At 35.7% G+C, this 21,837-nt stretch overlaps 1 protein-coding gene across 3 annotated transcripts in view; it reads left to right on the top strand.

Moving 5' to 3' along the window:
* The window catches only part of PPFIA2 (PTPRF interacting protein alpha 2), a 333,320-nt gene that overhangs the window by 202,217 nt on the left and 109,266 nt on the right, over positions 1 to 21,837 (top strand). For all 3 annotated transcript variants that reach the window (XM_035901684.1, XM_035901686.1, XM_035901685.1), the window contains 2 exons: positions 3,845 to 3,946; positions 12,755 to 12,919. In XM_035901684.1, the coding sequence (XP_035757577.1) occupies positions 3,845 to 3,946; positions 12,755 to 12,919 (267 nt within the window). The remainder of the gene's footprint in view (positions 1 to 3,844; positions 3,947 to 12,754; positions 12,920 to 21,837) is intronic.

Here is a 21,837-nt window from a genome sequence, read left to right as displayed (position 1 = left end):
TTTTTTTTTTTTTTTTTTTTTTTTTTTTTTTTTAATTTGTAACACCTAGCAGCCCTTTCCGTGGCTACAAATTTGTGTTGAGTTTGTCTTCAGGGCTTCTGCCCTCTTGCCAAAGGTAAACATGGTATAAACGAAGAGCTGTCATTTTGACTCAGCTATTTTTTCAGTCAGACTGAGTGTTATAGCCCAAGTATCAAGACAAAAAGAGAAACAGCAGATAAGATAAGCACCGAGTTTATGTTTATTCAGACGGCAAAAAAAATGCTTTCTTGGGTTGTTTATTATGAAATAATTTTGTTAGTGTCCTGATGTCATAGTATAGTATAAAAACAGTGCAACCAAGTGAATAATTTTCATATAGTCATAATTCACTTTAGTTCTTAATTAGCTTTATAGCCACACAACTTCTACATAAGCTTTAAGAGTGCAGTTGTGCCTGTCAAATCAAATTAGTAATGCAACAGATACCACCTTCAGGGCTCCCACAGTATGACTGACCATGCAAGATTTCTGCTGCAAATAATAATTCCAGATGACAGTATTCCCTTGATCCCGGTATATATAGGAGGGAGCTGCAAGAGCAGAGGTCATCATTATCAGATGTTATTTATTACATAACCGGGTAAGACAAAAATATGCTTTGCTTCTAACCTGTGGGAGAAACACGTTCCCTGGAGCATTATGTTGTCATATCTCAGGGATACCTTGGACGAAAAGGGTCTATTTAAAATGACTTTTACTTGTAGTTTTGGAAGCATGAATTGAAAAGCAAGTTGTTGTGAGGTTTTATCCTAGTTATGAATTCATCAAAGCAGATGTGACAGAAATAATAATTTGTAATGCTCTAGGGCAAACTCAATTTTACTTTGAGACATTCCCTGTAAAAGCTTTATGATATAAAGACCAAGAAAAAAAACCCCCTATTTTTCTGTCATAATTCGATTCAGAGAATTCAAAGCTCTTGGCAGTCTGAGCAGTCTGTAGTACTTCAGATGAAGAAAGTTGGCCACTTTAGCTGCAGAGGTACGAAGAGGTGACTGCTTGTTGTAAATGTAGTAAATCTAGTACTGCAGGTATGTCAAGAGCACAGAGGAATTTCAGAGAGCAGCAGCAACTGAATAATTAAAAGGCTTGAAGGTGCTATGTCAGTGACTCAAGTAAAAAGGTCTAAAATACTGGACACAGGTAGCCCAGCTAAAGTGGATGCTAATAGTCTTCATGAATCTAAGCTGAAGATATTTCAAGGCTGAGAGGACACTGTTAGGTATGGGACTCTCTAGGAGCAGAATTTTGAGTAATTATATGGTTTTAAGCAAGGGAGAACTTAAGCTGGTGGCCAAAGAAAATTTCCCTAAGAGCAAGCTCCATGCTGCTCAGCAAACTTGTAGGAACTCCACTCCTTAATTATTTGAGATTATATTGACCAAAGCACTAGGGACTGTGCTGCTGGTAGCAGGCTTGCCTTGGCACAGCAAAGAATGTACAATTCGATAAACTCATTTCTTTTTCTGCTTCCGAGCAAAGTACCAAAAGCATGTTATCAGATGCTTTGCCTTACTGTAGTTGGGAACTGGAACTGTAAGTCACCAGATGGTACTTGTTATCCTTTTCACCACCTGTCACCCATCCGGATGCCCAAGCATATGCCAAAATGTCTATTTTAATTCCAACTGAAACAATACAAAGAAATGAGAAAAAGTAAATAAAAATGGCATACTACATAGATTACACAGAAAGTTTATTCTGTGAGCCTCTGAAAGTTTTATAGACACTTATCCATATGTATAAACTACATGTAAATTAGTAATAAGAGTTCCACCCTGTAGCACTATAAAGTTTCTCTTAGAGGAATATGAAGAAAAAAAAAACATGTGTATGTGTGGTTTAGTGCTTCAAAATTCTGATACAATCTGACTTGAGATTGTCAGCTTTCTATTAAATATGATATTTTCATTTGGTATGTAACATTAGTTATAACCTTAAGGCCAGAAGTTTGTTAAACAAAATTCTGGACAGAATAACCCTGCTGGACTGGCAGTTTCTGAATTCTAGAGTAAGACCTACAGGCAGAAGTTTTAGTGATACTTTTGAAAAATGAGAAAGGAATTTTAAAATTTAAATCCCATTTTCAAAGCTAATTTAAGGGCTTTAACATCAAAGCATGCTGCATAGCCTTACAAGTTCTTGAGCACTAGGGTGTAAAATGAAAATACTGATTAGGAGGTATGACACAAAACATCACTACGTGGTTCATGTGATCAATAGCTGATCTCTAAAACAAAATCCACTGAGGATACCAGAACAACACCTTTCTTACTACCATGCAATTTGCATGAACATTTACAGTGAATCCAGTTCCAGCTGCTGAAAAAAAAAAAACTTAGTTACACTTTGTCAGAATATCATTTGAAATCTGTTTGAATACTTTTTAATATATTATTAATAATACCATATGCCATTAGCTATTTAGAAACTTGGTTAAAATAGAATGAGCCTAGGAATACCTACCAAACTTCTGTTGAACAGCACTTTAGTTCAGATAAAAGCTGCTTTCAGCTACTTGAGAGGGAACAGCAAACCAAGCCCTTTTGAGATCACTGCTAGCTTTTGTCTTAAATAAGTAGATTTAGTCTCAGCTTCATCCAACTGGCTGATAAGATAAACCACCTGGACATGTTTTTTTCTTAAACTGCTTTCTTTTGAGGGGGAGGAGGAGAATTAGGAATTATTTCGGTTTAGTGCTGGTTGCTTGTGGGTGGTCTTAAGCACTGACTGTTTTGGTGAAACGAAAATTAATATTTAAAAATATGTATGTATATTTGTTAAGCAGCGATGCTGTTCATCAAGACATCTTTCTTTTCCAACACATGACCACAAATTTTAAAGGCTTTTTATCCTTTGTCTCACTGGTTTTGTGAGACATGTAGCATCTTTTTGCAGTAAAGGATAAAATTAACCACTACAGTTTAGTATGTGTTGTGCCTGTCAAAAATAAACATATATGGAATGAAACCTTTTCATTATTGAAATGAATGACAAATCTGTGACTGCCCTTTGTATGGACAAAAATCTGTGTATATTGCTGAAGAGTAACAGTAATGGTAAAATCAAGACATTTTAATAGGAATGTTGGCAAATGAAAAATGTGGTTTTCAGAAAACCTATTAGCTGCATGTATAAAGTTTAACATCAGGAGCAACGTAAAATCCAGTTTTATCTTATGTTGTTATTTCATAGGAAACTCACTCCAAACTAACAAACATGAATATTGCTCTAACTCATCACAGCCTTTCACTATAATGCCCAAATACATTTTAATAGTTAAATTCAAATAGCATGTAAAAGTAATGACAGTATTTTTTTCACAATTCACACATTACTTATATTAATCTGATATTAGATAGATTTTGATCAGTGAATACCTTAACTTTTTTCTCCCATGCCATATTGCAACAGCTGCTTCACAGAGAGGCAAGAACACTCACTAAGTGGATATGTTGAATTGAACCTCATTCTGTGTGAAATGGGGTGTCTCTGTTGCCGTGAAATAGGCTAGTTCCGTTCTTCTGGTGTGGTTATGATAGTTTATGTATGGGGGTTGTTGCCAACATCTTGAACCTTCTTTTATTTCTATACTTAAATCAGTGTTTTCCATAGGCACTTTTTATTAGATATGCCCAGACTTTAAATGCTTTTGGTATATGCTGATGCCTACATATACTCTTTTAGTTTTTGTTGATGATTTCGAAATATTATTTAAATCCTCAAACTCTGGAATACATATGGATTTGATTATTATAGTGCTTACATCTTGAATAGCTTCATATATAATTCTATTCCACAGGAATTTGCTGCACTGACAAAAGAATTAAATGCGTGCAGGGAACAGCTGCTTGAAAAAGAGGAGGAGATTTCAGAACTGAAAGCTGAAAGAAACAACACAAGAGTAAGTATACAGCAGACCTTTTCTGGATATCATGTATTTGTAAAGCAGGAGGACTATACTTATATATAAATTTAGATCTTCATTTGTATATATAAGAAGATAAAATTCCAGCCCTTTAATAAGTACATGAGACTTGTAAGGTTCTAAGTAACAGGACGTATCTACCATGAAGGAAATGACTGTAAGGGTTAGCAAGACATATTACAAAAAAAGACCAGGTTTTGTATATAATATGGTAAGTACCTTCAGTTTAAATGTTTTGTAGAGCAAGGGACTCATACAGCCTTCCAAGACCCAGGGCCCGCATAAGTAGCCTGCACATATCCTCATCTCTTATCAAGGCAAAAGGCAAGGTTACAACAGACCCAGCTTTCCCTTCTGCCTTGGTTTTGATCTGAATAAGGATGAAATGCAGGCTGCCACACATATCACAATGAGTCTGCTGTTCAGTCTAGATGCAGCCATGTGATCCATGAAGTAAATGTCATTTGCCATACAGCTGAGCGAGGATAGGATTTCACCCTTAAATTGAATATCTTCTACCTCAATCAGAAGATGTTATTCTGTCTGGGAACAAAAATATGTGCTAACACCTTCTGAAAATTCTCAAATGGTTTACAGAATGGTTTTCAGAATAAAATAATTTGCACATGCAAGTCTCTGGGCAAAGGCAGAATTGACCAAGAAAAAGAAGAGGAGAGCAGAGGAGGCTTTATGGGGTGTGGAAAGATGTTAGAAAAGAGATGGAATGGTCCCAGATCAGGCAGGAGTCAGTCTGGTAATAAGCATATGGAATAGATCTCAGAGGGGTTTAACACCAAGGATGTTGATTTCTTATATCCATATTTCATTCTTCCGTGATCTGGGTAACTCTTCCTGTTTTCCTCCTCTCACTAAGCTAATAGCACTTTGGCTGCTCAGATAATATCGGTCCTTGGTCAGCTAATTTGCACTCTGAAGGAAATCTAACAATGTATGGGACCTGGACAGGCTGGATTGATGGGCTGAGGCCAACTGTATGAGGAACAACAAGGCCAAATGCTGGGTCCTGCACTTGGGTCACAACAACCCCATGCAGTGCTACAGGCTTGGGGAAGAGTGGCTGGAAAGCTGCCTGGTGGAAAAAGACCTGGGGGTGCTGGTTGACAGCCGGCTGAATATGAGCCAGCAGTGTGCCCAGGTGGCCAAGAAGGCCAACAGCATCCTGGCTTGTATCAGGAATAGTGTGGCCAGCAGGAGTAGGGAAGTGATCGTGCCCCTGTACTCGGTGATGGTGAGGCCACAGCTTGAATACTGTGTTCAGTTTGGGGCCCCTCACTACAAGGAAGATGTTGCGTTGCTGGAACATGTCCAGAGGAGAGCAACAAAGCTGGTGAGGGGTCTGGAGCACAAGGCTTATGAGGATCGGCTGAGGGAACTGGGCTTGTTTAGTCTGGAGAAGAGGAGGCTGAGGGGAGACCTGATCGCCCTCTACAACTGCCTGACAGGAGGCTGTAGTGAGGTGGGGGTCGGCCTCTTCTCCCTGGTAACGGGCAATAGGATGAGGGGAAATGGCCTCAAGTTGCGTCAGGGGAGGTTTAGGTTGGACATTAGGAAAATTTTTTTCACTGAAATGGTTGTCAAGCATTGGAATGGACTTCCCAGGGAAGTGGTTGAGTTCCCATCCCTGGAGGTATTTAAAAGCCGGGTAGACGAGGTGCTTGGGACACGGATGGCAGTGTTAGGCTAACAGTTGGACTTGATGATCTTAAAGGTCTTTTCCAACCTAAACGATTCTATGATTCTATGATTTCTCCCTCCTTTATTCTGTCCAGCTATAGCACCAGGGTGCCATAGGCTTCAGAAATCCAAAGAAGGAAAGATGATACAGATGCCTACAAAGAGGCAAAGCTGCCCCATCTACCTCCATGCTAGCTTGGAGGCACAAGAGGTGATCACATTTAGCACAAAAGTCTTAGAGGTGATGGGTTTGGGAAATGTGATGGAAGGTGTAGGTGAGACCTACTATTTTTCCCATGACTTTCATACATTCTAAACAGTCAAAAATGACTCCCACAAAAATAGAATTAATTAGTGGAGAAGCACATACGAATCGCACTGCATTCTTTAGGTTTAGCAAACCATCTCAGCTACAAATCTGAAGACTTTCTACAGCTGCTTAAATTATCAGTAACTGCTATATGTATCAGTTATTTTAGTATTTAAAGTAAAAATAGGAAAGTCAATTAAGAAAATAATTTACATATAATAAAGAATACTTTGTGTTAATTTCCAGCACAAACTTTTGAATACAGAGATGCAGTTAAAATATACCCTCAATTGTACCTATTCAATGATCTATGTATACCCATTCCTGCACAGAACATTTATCCATTTGCCATAAATACCATATAAACTAAACTTGCAATGTCATCTTCTCAGTTGTCCTAAGTTCTTCAGAAGTATGTGGACAAAACTGCGTAGCACAATGCTTTATCCATTTCACTACAAAGCCCTTTGAACACCAACTTTTGTATGTTAAAACTGCAGCGTACCAATACTTACTGTGGGCCTGCTCTAAGCAGTGCAGACTAGCAGAAATCCCAAGCCAGCCTAGTAGCCAAAGATAGTAACTTGCCAAATGGCTGTGAGAGTAAAGGAAGATGAGTCAACTGCAAGTCATGACCTAAGTCAGACTGAGCTCTGTCATAGGCACTTTCTTTGCAAACCAAGATCATCCATTCTTGTGTTATGCAAAAGAAAAATCAGTAAATTTTCCTGGAGAACTAACACCAATGAATGAGAGTTATAAAGTATGATAATCCTTGAGAGAAGTTCAAATAAGCAAACTTTATCCATGTGTTTTCAGAATGAGGATGAAGCTAGGTATGGGAGATTAAAAGATTTAGTCTATGAAAAAATATAAGAAACACAGCAAATGTTACAGTAAACAAGAAGGGAAATTATGGTCCAAGTATTAATGAGGAAGGAGAAAAAAATATTCAGAGACATGCCTTACACTGACCTCTAGCATTTTCATTAATAAATTATCACTCCATCATGTCATGCATATGGTGTTGCCAGGTTCTAAGCTGCCATACTGTACTACATTGGTTGCCAGAGTTTGCTGTAATAGTCATGCTGTCTTCTATAGGCTCCTGTACACTTCTTTCATAGTGAAAGACCATAATTTCAGACACAAAGCTGTTGCCTTCAGAATAGAGTCTTGATTTCTAGCAACCTTAATTGCAAAGGCATTGCCTATAAAGAGGCACTTTTGCAAACTGAGATTAATGCTGTTATTAATGTGAAACAGAATTAATATTTTGCAAGAAGAAGTTGCTCCAAAATTTTTCTGTTATTTAAGCAAAGATTCTAATAAAGTAATAATGTTTGGAGGACTACTGACACACTTTTATAATGAGGAAATTAAGTGTCCTTTCTAATATATAAAGTTAGTCCCACTAATGCTTCTTTCTTCCATCCCACTAGTGTTCACACTTAACCCAGCTCTAGCTTGGCTGTGCTAGCAAGACTTACCTGCCCTCCCAGGACACTCTCATGCATAGCCACGTGTAGTGGAATGGGTCAGTACAACTAGTTTCGTCTGAGGTAGCAGTTCCTACTAATTTTAAATGAAGAGGCTCAGTTCTATATTCTCAGATTGCTGTTTCTAAAGTTTTTTATCCAACCTTTTATCTCCCTGGGGTAACAGCATAAAGATACTGTTTGAAGTACCTACTGCTTCAAGCTGAAGATCAGCAAGAAGAAATAAAAGCGGCTACTCTGTCAGGTTCTGAGTACACACTCCCAAACATCTCTTGCCTTCTAGCCCCCTTTTACATTTTCAGTTATGTCTAACTGGCATTCTTTTCTCTATTCTAGACCCACACCTGTGTGTTTCTTTATTTCTTAGTAACAATCTCATAAAATTTTTGCCAGTCTTGACAAAAAAAAACCCAAAACAAACAACACACCTCCTGATTTGCCACTGTATGCCAAGCTGCAGTGGCAGACCCTGACAGTGTTCAAGAGAGAGCATGCTGGATTTACATTCTTTAGGACCTATAAACTCCAGGTCTCAGCCAAAATGCCAAGGTTTAAGCCTTACCCCAATATTTAATCCAGTTCCTACTTGATCCTCTAGCAGCATTCTTAAGCAAAGCTCCCTACTAAACTTTTGCTCTTGAAGATGTATTTATACTGCCTACAATGATTAACTTTTTCTAACATATCACTGTAGAAACATTTTCATGTCAAGAACTTAGCTGGCAACTTAATCTGTCAGTATGTGAGACAAAATAGAAAATGCAGGAGTGTATGTATATGTATTGATTGGTGTGGCATTGCTGACAGGAAGACAAAGAGGTTCTCTCTGGAAAATCATTGTATGGGACTTTGAAAACATATAGAAAAATATCTTAGTAGAAACTGTTACAGTTGTTTGCCTGGATATTCTCTAGCTAGAATGATCACCTATAGCATGTGGAAAGACAGCATCTTTTCTGAAGCTGGAAAACACAGGTCAATGTGATCTAGCATATTATTTAATGGAAATTATAAAATAACACTAATTTGGCTGTGCTAAGTTTAAATTAAAATTGGAAGTTATTTTTGTCTCAGTCTGTATTCTTTAAAAGTACAGAAAGTTTTTAGGTTTAACTTTGTAAATCAGAATGTGATTATGAGGAATTTTGGGGTTTGTTTGGCAGCTAAAACAAAAAAATCTATTACAATACTGATATGGATTAATCTGATTGGTTTTTTTTTTTTTTTCACTACAACAAAAAAACCAGACACGCTTTTTGGACATAGCATAAAATGTTCCATAATTGGTGTGATATATTTTAGTTCCAGCAGTTTAGAAATTAAACCTATGTTCCTGAATGAAATAGCAGTAACAAAGACAGTGTAATTATCTGTCTTTTACTTAATACGTCAGGAGCTGAAGCATTTATGAAAGTGAACAAGGCTGACTTAGATTCAATATTATTTGTATTTTATTGTCTCAGTAGGGACGTATGCCCTAGTTAGGCGATAACTTTGTTTTTTCTAAGAAAGATTTTCACCAGTGATTTACCAATATAGCTATTTGAGGTCACCCCAACTGACCACGGGTGCAGATTGGTTTCCACCACTGTGGAGCAATGCTGAAGAAAATGACTGATTTTGTGACTGGTTTTAGAGATAATCTTCAAGCCATGTCTGCTTATTTTACTTGTCGTCTCTGCTTGCACCAGAGATGGAGATTCACTGAACAATGTGCATTCAAAATATAGACTGAAAAGAAATTCAATTTTGCCTGTGCTGGTGAGAAATTTTAAGCTGGACCACAAAAGAGAATTGTCTTCTTAGTGGGTTGCCCCATTCCTCTAAGGAATCCTTTAAGACACGTCTGTCTCATTTTAGAAAATCCCTTATCTTTTATATTTTTTCCCTGTATTCCATTATTTATGCCTCTCATTTTCTCTCCGTCACCCTCTCCTCGTTCTTTAATTCATACATTTATTATCCTACTGTGATCTTTTTGTTTTTAACAAAGAGGTTTCTTGAAAATAAAGGGAGTTAAGATAAAATATTTTATATTTATTAAAATCCAGGTCCTGCAGTAATACGAACTCAGTACTGAGTCACACTAATTTCAACTTACTGAGGCATCATTCCTAAAAAAAATTATTTTAACTTTTTTCATTTTCCGTATGTAAATCAGCATCCATGTAGTAATGATTGTATAGTATAATATAGGTAGGTGATAGCCTACACTGATGTAGTTTATATTGTTAAATTTAACCATGCATTTCCATGTCACAGAAATCCATCAATTCGATAAATGCTTTGGAAGTGATTTGAGAAGTACAGGAATCTGGGTATATTCTAACAATTTTCTCTATTCTCGTTGATCTCGTTTTAATTATCATTTTAAAGGTGCGTCATTCACTCACAAAATATTCACTAGAGCATTTTTCAGTCTTTAAATGTTTATTTTTCAACATTCTTTATGCTCATGAGGAGTCCAGGGCTCCAGAAACCTTCATCCCATTTAGCTAAGATACAATTATCAGCGCGGCATCTTGAGCATCCTAAAAATTTCCCAGTATAAGAGTAAAATTCACTTGTCAGTTTATTTCATAATTCATTGTGAAGCTTACGCTTTCCAGTAGGAAAAGCATAGCAATGATGCGTGGGTGATTCTGTCCCGCCTGCTGCTGTTGATCTTCATCTTCTTTTCTCTGCAAGCTGCCTGTCCCTCTGAGTGCTCGACAACTGTAGCGGCTTTGACACAGTGTGAAGGAGCAGAAAATGCTCAGCAGCACGTGATCTTTATTAATGCCAGAGTTTAATTGCAACATACTAAAATACCTAAAGCTGTTTCTGACAATTCTTTTGTAGTTTAAAAGAACTACCAGTATTGTTCCAATGTTATTTCTACATGAAATCTTGTGGTATTCTCACAAATACTGGAATAGTAATTTTTGACTTATAAAAGGGAAAAAGTCCTCAACATGCCCCCATGCCCACAAGATACTGTGATTTCCTTCAGTCGTTAAACTTAACAATGTTTTTCTCTGCTAAACCTGATTTTTCCCTTTCAACTGAGTCCTGCATACAGGCTCTCAGAGTTCTCCTTTCCAATCATCAGAGTGTCTATGTGGGAGATAAGTTGTCTAGGGTAGTAGGGCATCAAATATGATAAATTTGCTCAGCATTAGGCTGAAAAATAGTTACTAAAGTTTTGTTATTCTGGACTGTTTTAGTGGGTGTCAGTTTGAGCTTCAGACAGCTACAGACTTACGGAAGGAATGGCCCTGCTAAAAGCTCAACTGTGGTTCAACATTTTCCATTTTCTTTTTCCCAATTTCTCCAGAAATTCGTAGCATTTTGACCGCATTGTTAGCTACCTGGACTGTTCCAGAGGTAGTTATGATGCATTGAAAATTTTCTGCTCAAAGGCAGGCAGACAAGACAGATGAGAGAGCAGGATGAGCCAGCAAGTGGGAATGACTGTGGAGAAATGTAAGTCCACAGCATAAGTTAGAGTCAGAGCCCGGCTACCCTAGGGCTACAGAGTGGGGTAGAGTCCAGCTGCAGAGAGAAGGAAATGTTGCAGCCACACAGTCACTTTGGAGACATGGGGCAGAGAGTAGGCTGTAGCATTAGAAATCAACTATTGACTTACTTTCCTCCAGCTATCTCCTAGATAAAATAAGTGGACTAGAAAAATTGTGGAGATACATGAATTTAGACCAAAATTCAGAAAATCAATTCTACTAATGATAGCAGTTAACCATGTATTTAAGTACTGCTATGAACAGAAATACTCTGTAAGTATTTGGATGCTATTCTGATCTCATCTGCGTGACAGCCTTACCGCAGCCCCGTACCAAGTTCCTGATGCCTCTATGATGAAGAGGTCTCTTCAAAACTGCATATTACTTTGTACTGCTTCAAATAATTAAAAATCCACCTGTAGCTGCTGAGAGGGATCTCATCATCTACAGGGATCAGATGACGAAGGTCGTGAATTTCTTGATCATTTGCTTTTGATACATACAGGCCGTCACTTGAACTCAGAAATGGTAGAAATACCCTCCTTTCTGGAACTGCATGGAGTCATTGTAATTCTTAGTGTATTAACATTGTTTGCATATGTTCTCACTATTTTTTGTGAATAATACAGTAACATAATAACCAGGTGCAAATCCAGACACAAGAACCATGTCTGAGGCAAAGATAATGTCAAACCCTAATCATTCCTGACTTAATAGCAATATATCACAACTATGATGTGATTACACTCTGGTTTTGCTCTTCTATGTCTATTAATTCATGTAACAATAAAGGTCATTATGTGACTGAGAATAACTATGGATTGCAGATAAATATATATCTTTACTAATAGTAACTATATTAAGAACCGCATCGAAGGAGAAATAATAAACAGTTATCCATGTAACTTTCACATTTCCAGTTCAATGACTTAGATGTAATTTTATGTTGCAATTACAGTACATTTAACATGCATTGTGATTCAGGAATTTAGCTACCCTGCTTTAACCTTACAGCTAACCAATTCTCTTTTACGTTCAGACAGGAAGAATAGCAATGGTGGCTCTATGAAAGTATAGAGAAACGGGGAATTTTCTATACAACATCAACATATCATTTTAATTTTTAATTTAACCTCAGGGTAATAATGAAAAAGAATTACCACATGTTTTTGCAATAGGTAATTTACAGGTTATTTTACAGATACTTATAGTAGTCTGAAATTTCTCTTTATGGACTTTTTGTCTTCCATTGTGTTTGTAATACAGCAGAGACATTGAACATTTTAGAGCACATGCTAGTGACAAATGCCATTAGCTGTGGCATTTAGAATGAATAGTGTTAAGAAATTTAATAAAATATACTGTTTACTTTTACATATTTTGTTAAGTAACTTCCATTATAAATTAAAAATATATTACAGTTAGTGTGAATTAATTATAATTATTATGGTTGTTACTTGGTTTTTAATGCTCATCAATTACTATCACAAATAATATTGTAAATATGTACTTAATTTAGTTAAATACTGACTCTCTGCTGAGTGATTTGTTGTTCTTGCTTTTCATAGAAAAGTTTTAAGTGAAATCATGAGTAGATTTCCTACTTTTCTGTTCATTCCATATGGTTTAGAGTCATGAAATGCTGTCAATAATTCCAGCAGTCTCTCCTACAGTGAGGTTGCCAAGAAAATTGCCATTTGGTACCATGCGCTTTATAGTTAGAATTTCCATGGCATTTAGGTGCAAAAACATTAATAACCTTTTATATCAAATCCAATAGCTATTACTGGAGCATTTGGAGTGCCTTGTCTCAAGACACGAAAGGTCACTGAGGATGACAGTGGTGAAACGCCAAGCACAGTCTCCCTCAGGAGTTTCCAGTGAAGTTGAGGTCCTCAAAGCTCTGAAATCTCTGTTTGAGCACCACAAGGCTTTGGATGAAAAGGTACAGTATGGAAAAAAGCTTACTAAATACACTCTTTAATTTACTTAACTGTGCTTTATGAGGCAGCTGAGCAACAGTATTGTTTGTTTACTTCTTGGAATATGTCCTGTACTTAAAGCATGTGCACATGGCCAGAGAATTCCGTAAGAATGTATGACCAATAGCTGTATTGCACATCAGGTCACTTCAGCTATCTTTAGTAGACAATAGTACTGACTTTTCAAAATAAGCAAATCTCACCCCTGCCAGACATGCTTCTCCTATTTAGCACTAAATAAAGGTGACATCAAGGAATTTATTGTCTGTATAACTTGCTTTCAAGTTATCGCTGAGAAAATATAGGAACCTCAAATTTTAAAAACACAAAAACAGAGTAAAAAGGCAGAATGAGATGTTTCTGACATAAAGGAACTTGCCTCTTAAAAAATTTTAGGGGGAAAACCTCCTATGTTTCAGAGATGTTTTTAGCATTTACTACATAAGCACAGTGTTACCTATACAAATAGGGTAACCTAAAATAAGTAGTAGATTCTTTGTTATCAAAAGTAATGAAGGGCTTGCAAAATCAAGAAAAAAACCACTGATGATAGCTGTGTCTAGTCATGCTAATTAAAAGCGTCTTTCCACTGTATTCCTTATCTGTCCCGTACTGGAAAGACTCTTTTGTGTGAATGACACTTTGTACAACCATGAGGTATCAGCTTGAGCATTGCTAACACAAATTCAGAAATCCAGTTCACATCTAGAAACAATATGCTCAGAGGATGATGTATCTGAATTAGAGAGTGCCTCAAAAATACACATGCAGGGAGCACGAGAACCATTGCTCACAAGCAAAGAGCCTAGTTCCTTGTGGGGTCTGTCTTGGCTGATTTGCTTGGATTCATTGCTGTGGCTGAGTTGCTTCTCTGTTTGAGGTGGTTGGGTAAGCAGGGGAGACATCGTGCAGCCCGGCATCTGAAACCATTTACTGCACAGTTGAGCTATGTGGTGTAGAACCAGTTCAATGGTCTCACAGCAATAAATTTAACTTTTTTAATATGGAAATATACTCAGAAAGATGACTATATTTAAAGAACTATTATTAAAAAAACCAGCTTTATGAAAAGGGTAGCTGTAGTTACATAGTAATATTTATTTTTCATTGGTAATAAAGGTGTGAAACACTGTGGGTTTTCAGTCATACTGGGTTAACTATCAAGTTCAAACTCAAATGCATTTAAGGAACTTATGCCAAATCAAAACTCATTTTGTGTTTAGGTATATCTTTTATAGTTATATGGTCTATTCAGTTACATATCATGAAAGCATATTTAAAGAAAATCTAGGAAAAGGGAATATCATTACTTCTAGCCACTGTAAGCAATTAATTGTAATAAGCTTTTGGATTTTATTAAGACTTACAAAATCCTATATTATTAAAAAGACCTTTTCAGGATTTATAGGGTTTATGGTCTGAGCTTTGATCTTTTATCCAACACTTTAAACATTGATAAAACTACAAAGACAGGAGGGAGCTTTCCTGCTTTTATGCTTTTTGACACTGTTTGATAAATATGAGAAATAATAAGAACTAAACTTTAAATAGATTCTGATATTCACCAGTTATGTATTTCTTTGCACTTGTGCAACTTCTTATGAATGTTTTAGTGTTTAGGTACTATGCAGTTCATTGTCATCTCATAATCTGAAAATTATTGTACAGAATTAGATTGAAGTTAAATGCAATATTTTGACCTATAGTCTTGAAAATTCTAATTTTTTAATGTAACAGGTTAAAAACAGTATTCAATTCATTTTAAAATCTTGGCATGACACAGGTACATATCTTATGTATATAATGGGTCTCTGTCCCAGTGGTAATGATAATTATCAGTGTAGAAAAATCGACCATCTGCAATCATATTAACAGGAGATTTATTACATTATAAAACAAGTTTTAAAACTGATTGGTCAGAATTACTTTTTTATGTGCTATTCATCTATGAACTGAACCTTTTTTATTTTGATTTAATAAAACATTTTTATTATAAAACATTCCAAGGAACAGCTTAGTAAATTATTTTAAAATAATTTGTTATAAACCTAGCACACATTATTTTCAGGTACAAATCCTGTATAAAATCATGTGTTTATGTTATAGTATCTCTCTTCAGAAGGACTGGATCAAAGATGGTTTATGTATCATCCAGATACCTGATAATATAATACTACCATAATATACCACACATTGTCAGCATTATTGAGATTTTTATTCAAAAATAATGGAAGTAAAAAAGACCACATACACACAAATATGCTAAAAAACCTTTATGGCATGTAAGTCATCCATTCTACACTTTCTTTGACAGAAAAATTAGATGTTAAATTTGTTTCAGACCCTTCAGAAACAAGCTATTAATCCACCTATGAAAATTCATTCAAGTTATTCAGAGATTAATAGAATAATGTAGGTTGGACTTCCTAGAGGACATCTGGCCCAACCTCCTGCTCAAAGCAGGGCCTACTGTTTCAGGTTGCTTAGGGTCCTGTCTAATCAACTTCTGAATATCTCCAGGGAGAAAACCTATTCTGGTGTTTCACTACAATCATTGTAATTTTGGTAAACATTATCTTTCAAAGATGAAAAAGGCCCCACTATGACAAGTTAATCAAGTCTCTCAGCACCTTTGGATGAAACCAGTCGACCCCCTTTGATTTAGGTATGTCATGTCCTCCTGTATTGTGGGTTATGCTTCACTCCCACAGACTCTGCCACTATGCTTAGGGAGGCCTGAGGGCAGAATTTTACAGTAAATACTGAGGCAAAAAAACATGATATACGATATACTGATGTCATGGGAAATAAACACTGCCCTGTCAGAAAATGCACCCAAAACCCAAGTAGGTTAATGGATAAAGAGTAATAAAAACTGTCAAAAGTGCATTGAAAATGTGCCATGACCTTTTGCAAATGAATAATGGAAACTTTAATTTTTTTCTTCACAAAAAATGTTGACATTGAAACCAGTAATTTCGCCATTACACCCTTGAAAAAGCATAGAAAGATATTTTCGTTAAAATGTTTGCATTTTAAACTTACAAAAATCCCAAGAAAGTCTTTACATTCTTCCTAAATGCAAATTTTCTTTTATGTTTTCACTTCCTATATTAAAACATCTTAAGGTGTTGTAACAAGCTCTGCCACAAAACTGGACTGGTCATGCAAGGATTGCTATGTACACATTAAAAGAACTACAAAAACGTCCTCATTACTATAAGAAAATGCAATGAAAAATACAAAACAGACTGGAAAATGGAAAATAAAACATGTCAATTCACAGTTTGTATTTCCAGGGAGGCCTGCTTAAGCATAAAGACAACCAGGAATGATACCTTATTTCAAAAAGCCTACTGACATGAAGTCTGGGCTTTTTTTCCCTTTACCTTTTGTCCAAAGGTTAGACCACCATAGAGAGATCATAGCCATGATTGCATTATTCAGAGAAAGCGTGACTGTCCTTGATAGTTATTTCAGTGTCTGACAGCTCCTTCAGCATCCCTTCGCCCACTGTGGAATGAAAGCTTGTCAGGAGCTTCCCTTGCTAGAGAGCCAGTCCTCTTTGGCTGAACCCAGTAGGTACATCTTAGTGAGTAGAGGGTAGTAAGATTATGCTGTTATTCTTACCGCATTATCCGTATGAGATCTTAGCAGTGCCAAGCAACAGTCTTCGTAGTCTCTCTTCTTGCATAGTTGCAGTGCATTTTGTGAGAATTTTCACTTTAGGGCATGGAGATAATGAAAGAGTTAATTTAGTTTATAAATATTTACTATTTTATGTGTATCTCAAAGAAATATCATTGTTTCTCCTTGGGTAAGTGAGTTATATCACTGCAAATGAAATTGTCACTGCATTATTATTATTATTATTATTATTATTATTATTTAGAAATTTAATTTCTAAATTACAGAAGCTATACATATTTTGAAACATCTTTATATATCTAATTATGCTAAAATTTTTAGAAATCTGAAAACACAGGATGTGGGCAATTCTGCTACCAATTCTAGATTTTATTCATGTTCAAAGTTAAATTCAGTGATTGTTTTTTCTGAATGTAAGGTTAAGTTATATCCCACAAACAATGAGCATTGTTTTAAAAAAGGAAAGTTTTAAACACTGGAGGTTAGGACTGATTATGACTGGGACTGATGTGAAATTCTGACTTAACATTTCTGATAGCCTTTGCTATTGCGTTAGTGACTTGAAATTTACAGCTTTATTCCTAGGGAAGATAGTCTGTATGGAAACTTCTCTTCAGTTAATCACTCCTGACCTTCTTAATGCTTCAGATCTCAAAGACTTCTCTTACTGCTGCTAAGCAGCTGTTTTATTTCATACATCGAAAATCTGTAGATATAATGCAAGACAACACTATGAAACATTTTGCAATGTTATATATGAATATACATAGAATAGCTTATAATGGAGCAAATGAAGACGAGGTTTACTAGACATCATTAGAGCCGAATAGAAAATAGAAGCTCAGATTAACTTCATCGTTAGAATAGACATTGAGTATAGAGTAGGTCTGGAAGTACATATTCCTTATAAGCAATTCAGGAAGAAGAAAAACTAGAGAAATGGTTATTTTATTTATACCATTCTATAGCGATAACTGGATTCTAATATCTGTCTGAACAAGTTTTTTCTCCTGCAGACATTTTTCCTATTTTGCTTTAAACTTAGGGTTCAACATCTAAAATTTACATTTGGAAAGAAAAAACTGTTTGAAGCAACTCCTTCTCCCACCCCATTTTATGTCAATTTTTAAGAAAAGTGTCCAGTTGATCTCCATAGAGGAAAGCAACTACCAGGTGTTATTGTCCTCCTTAAGATTAAAAAAAACCACTGGTTCTCTTAAGATTAATTCACAACAGAAATGTATACCTAATATTCTTGCAAATAAAAGGAACCTATTCGTGTCAACATTATCACTATCTTTTTATTCATTAGCAGGTAGCTAAAAGAACTTTTATTCAATAGATTGTTAATGAAAAAAAGGTGATTCAATTCTAGCATGTGCAAGTGTTTTTTAAAAGCTCTTTGTGGGCTGCAGATCTGTAGAGAAATAAGAAAGAATTTGACAGTGAGGAAAAAAGTAGGAAGCAGTTGCTAGGAGACAGAGAAAGATGGGTGATATTTTGCACCGACAGCAGTGCTAACATGACATTGACTGTGTTACATTTCAAGATAATGTAGTTGCATTTAAAAGCCAGAGGAATACCCAGTCATCTGGACACACGTTGTATACATCCTCTAAGATGGAGAGGGCAACCCTCTTCTGCTGTGTCTGTGGCACTGCAATGAGAATCTGTCCTTTAAAAATGCATATAATAGCATGTTCTGATAGATCAGGTGACATCTGATTAGTCTTGCTTTGTGAAACGTTATTTAGTAAAGCTTTATCTAGTTCCCAAGAAAATAGAAATACATTGAAAGACCGTATGAAATTTAAGCAGTATGTTATTTCTGAAGTGATAAACACAATCTCACTATGATAATGCTTACTTCTATGAACTATACTTACTCACTTACTGTCTTCAACTTCCAGAAAAGCGAAAAAAATATAATATTCTAATCATTAATTTGCATTCGTCATATGAAAAAAAAAAACAAATTATGAGATAAAAATAGTTGCATTTGTTCCTGCTCCTTCATCTCTGACAAGATAGTGACCAGGAGCAACAGCCTTTCCTGCTCCTTTCACAGATGAGGATGGTTCTGTTTGTTTTGTTTGATGTACATAAATTTGAAGAGGGAATCAAATACAAAATTCCTTGCAATACACTTGTATATAGTTTTTCAGAGACTTTGGCTGTTGCCCAGCATTTAGATTCAAAGGGTATTCAATATGAACTTAAAAAGTTTAGGAAAACTTTAATACAATTACTAATTGGTAAATACTGCTCAGAGTAAAATCTTTTTCAAAATATGTGCATACCACATACGTTAGTATGGCATTTGTAGCCTGTGTTCTTTCCTGGAATGTGAATGACCAAACCTGAAAACTTTATTCAGCTTTTGTGTTCTTCCACAAGTTTATTTTGAAATCAGTTGAAGACTGAGAAAGAAATTTCAAGTGAGAAATGAAGTTAAAGTTTCTGGGCTGTAAACCAGATTTCTCCTTCAGATCACAGCACTGATGTAGCATTTTTTCTCTTTTTCACTGATAGAAGCAAAGATTTCTCTCAGCTTTAACAGACACTGTGTATGTGGTTGAACATGAAGAATTAGTTGCAACATTTCCAATGGCACCATGGCAAATGTAAATCTGAATTCGTTGTTTAGTGGTCAGATGAAAGGAAAAAATAAGTGTTCTGTGCCAAGGCAGAGTTGCTTTCAGTTCCTTTAGCAACTCTTATGTTCAGAGAACAAATAAGGGCCATCAGACTGCAATTTTTGTTTGGTCATTATAAGAAAGGCAGTGCATTAACTTTGTGCATACAAGAGAAGGAAGGCAAGGCGAGCCAAGGCAAGGCAAGGCAAAGGAAACAATTTCCAAATGTCACTCTGTGTCACATTGATACTGTTCCATGTTGTTACTGAAAATGGGACAAGAATGAAAAAAAAATTGATTTTAAGATAATAGTTTGATATTCAGAATAAAGGCATTAATTTTCTACTTATTTTTTCTGAAGTGCCATGTAAAAAATGTGTCTCCTTTCTTCATAACAAATGCATGTTATTTCTAGGTAGTGTTGTTTTCAGGCTTTAAAATGTCCATGGGATTCAGTTCTACAATGCCACCGTGTATATATAAAGGTTAAGGATAATTTTTCTGATTCCAGCTCCTTTTGGAGCTCCTCAGTAATGTGGCCTAGATGGTTTGCAAATTCTAAAACCATTCAAAGTGAATGCCAGCATTAGACATCTTATAACATATTTTTAAAACATGCATTCTCATTTATAAAATACCTAGGCTTGAATACATGGAGGTTTCAGGAAACTTATGAAAATTTAAAGTAAAATTACCAACTCATTGCATTTCTTTTCAGCTATTGTGAATTTTTTCTCAATGATCTTGTCCCTCAGCAGTGCACTGTGGCTTCAATGGACTGAAGCCAGGAAGATAACTGTCATTTTTCTGTGTATTGTTTACATCTAGGTTGAGCTTTCCATTAAGAAATTGTTGTCTGCCAGCTCCCACTGTATTTAGAGAGATTGAAATCAGGTCTCTTGAGACAGGACTGCACCCCTGACTGGTAGTACATGGATTTTAACAGTGGAGAACTAGTGAAAGACAGAAGTGGTAGTGGCAAGAGAAGAAGGACACAGAAAGAGAGTTTTGAGATCCACAGAGGAAACAGGAACCTCTGGGAAGGCCGGGAGCATGGTAGGAGTAGGGAGAGAAAAAAGATGCAAGTGCCACATAGTGTACTCATACTGCTTTGGACTTTTTGTCCATCTGGATAGGGAAACAGGTCATCGAGCAGCCCTTGGAAGTTGGTAGAACTGGTGAAATAATGCTGTTTTTCAAGCAGAATATGATTTTTGGACTAGGGAAAAGGCGAATGAAGTAAGAAATACTTTTTCAGCTATTTAAACCAATATGGGTTTTCAACTATAGCCAGAAAAATTGATGCATTATACCTTTGATGTGAAGTATTTTTATGAAAAATATAGTTAGATGGAAATTATGAATAAATTATAATTAGAAAATATAATATTTCAAATTTATTTTACATATTTTAAGTGTGTTAGAATTGAATACTAAAAAATTTATATAAAATGACTGTGATCATAGATTATGTACTACCATAAACCTGAAGCTTTATGAGCATGTTTTCCAGAAATTATGTAGCTCATCTTAGAAAGCAAGCTTTATGATTAAAGGGGTTTGCATACAACTTTGATGAAAAATAGTACAAAAATTTAATAAATAGGAAAACCATTTCAGAATCCACTGCATATTCTCACTGCATTCCATTGTTCTGGTTAAGAAAACAGTTGAAACAGTCATTAAAATTTGTAGCAATTTTTCCTCTGATCACTGTTGCTCAGAGATGCTGCTCAAGATGGCTTAAACTTCATTTGCATCAGGTGAGGAACAGGCAGAGTCAGTTAGTGCAGCTCAGCTATTGATTACATAGTCATATTCTGTAGGAAATGTCCATTTGAGATACAATAGGCATCTTTGGGAACATTAACAGTTGATTTTTTTCAGTGCTGAAGGAATAGAGGGAAATCAATAAAACAGAAATTGGCCCATAAAATTGAGGATTCTTTCTAGTCTCGGGTTTTTGTTATACCTTGAAACTCTTCAACTCACTTTTCTTTTGATCCTTTGAGCACCTTACTCATTATTTCTGTTCTGTTAAGCCTAACAACACTGTTTAGTGTATAGTAAAATTATAGTTACCTGAAAGCATTCAAATAATTTATGTGAATACATAAAATACATTTTCAAGTTTTGTTTCTTTTAATAGAGCTGAAGTATGTGAAGAGGACCAAAACCTCGAATTACTGCATAAGCAACTAGATTTGCATTTGTTAGAAAGGCTGAATAGTTTGTTGGGTTTTTTTAGTGTTCATTTCCTGAATAAGTATTTAATATTTAATCTAGTTAGTTTTAAAGTTTCATTGGGACAAAATTAGTGTACCTGTTAAGGTATAGTTTTGCTACTAAGTAATTTTAATCTATTAAAGTCTAAGCCAATCTTGGGATGTCCTGAGTCTATTTGCAAAATTTTGGAAAATACAGTATGTAAGGAAAGTTAATATTAGACTGAGAGGTATCACTGGAAAAATATGAAAGCATTAGGGCATACATATCCTTTTTAGTGGTCTCATGTATTTGTCAAGGGCCTGAAAACAATTGTACGTATATGAAAATGTACAATGTTTCTTTGTACCTTAAAGACTGATTTTTGTTTT

Source organism: Egretta garzetta, unplaced genomic scaffold (assembly GCF_000687185.1).
Source record: "Egretta garzetta isolate BGI_Z169 unplaced genomic scaffold, ASM68718v1 scaffold68, whole genome shotgun sequence".
Taxonomy (NCBI): Eukaryota; Metazoa; Chordata; class Aves; order Pelecaniformes; family Ardeidae; genus Egretta; species Egretta garzetta.
This window is presented reverse-complemented; position numbering and strand designations above follow the sequence as displayed.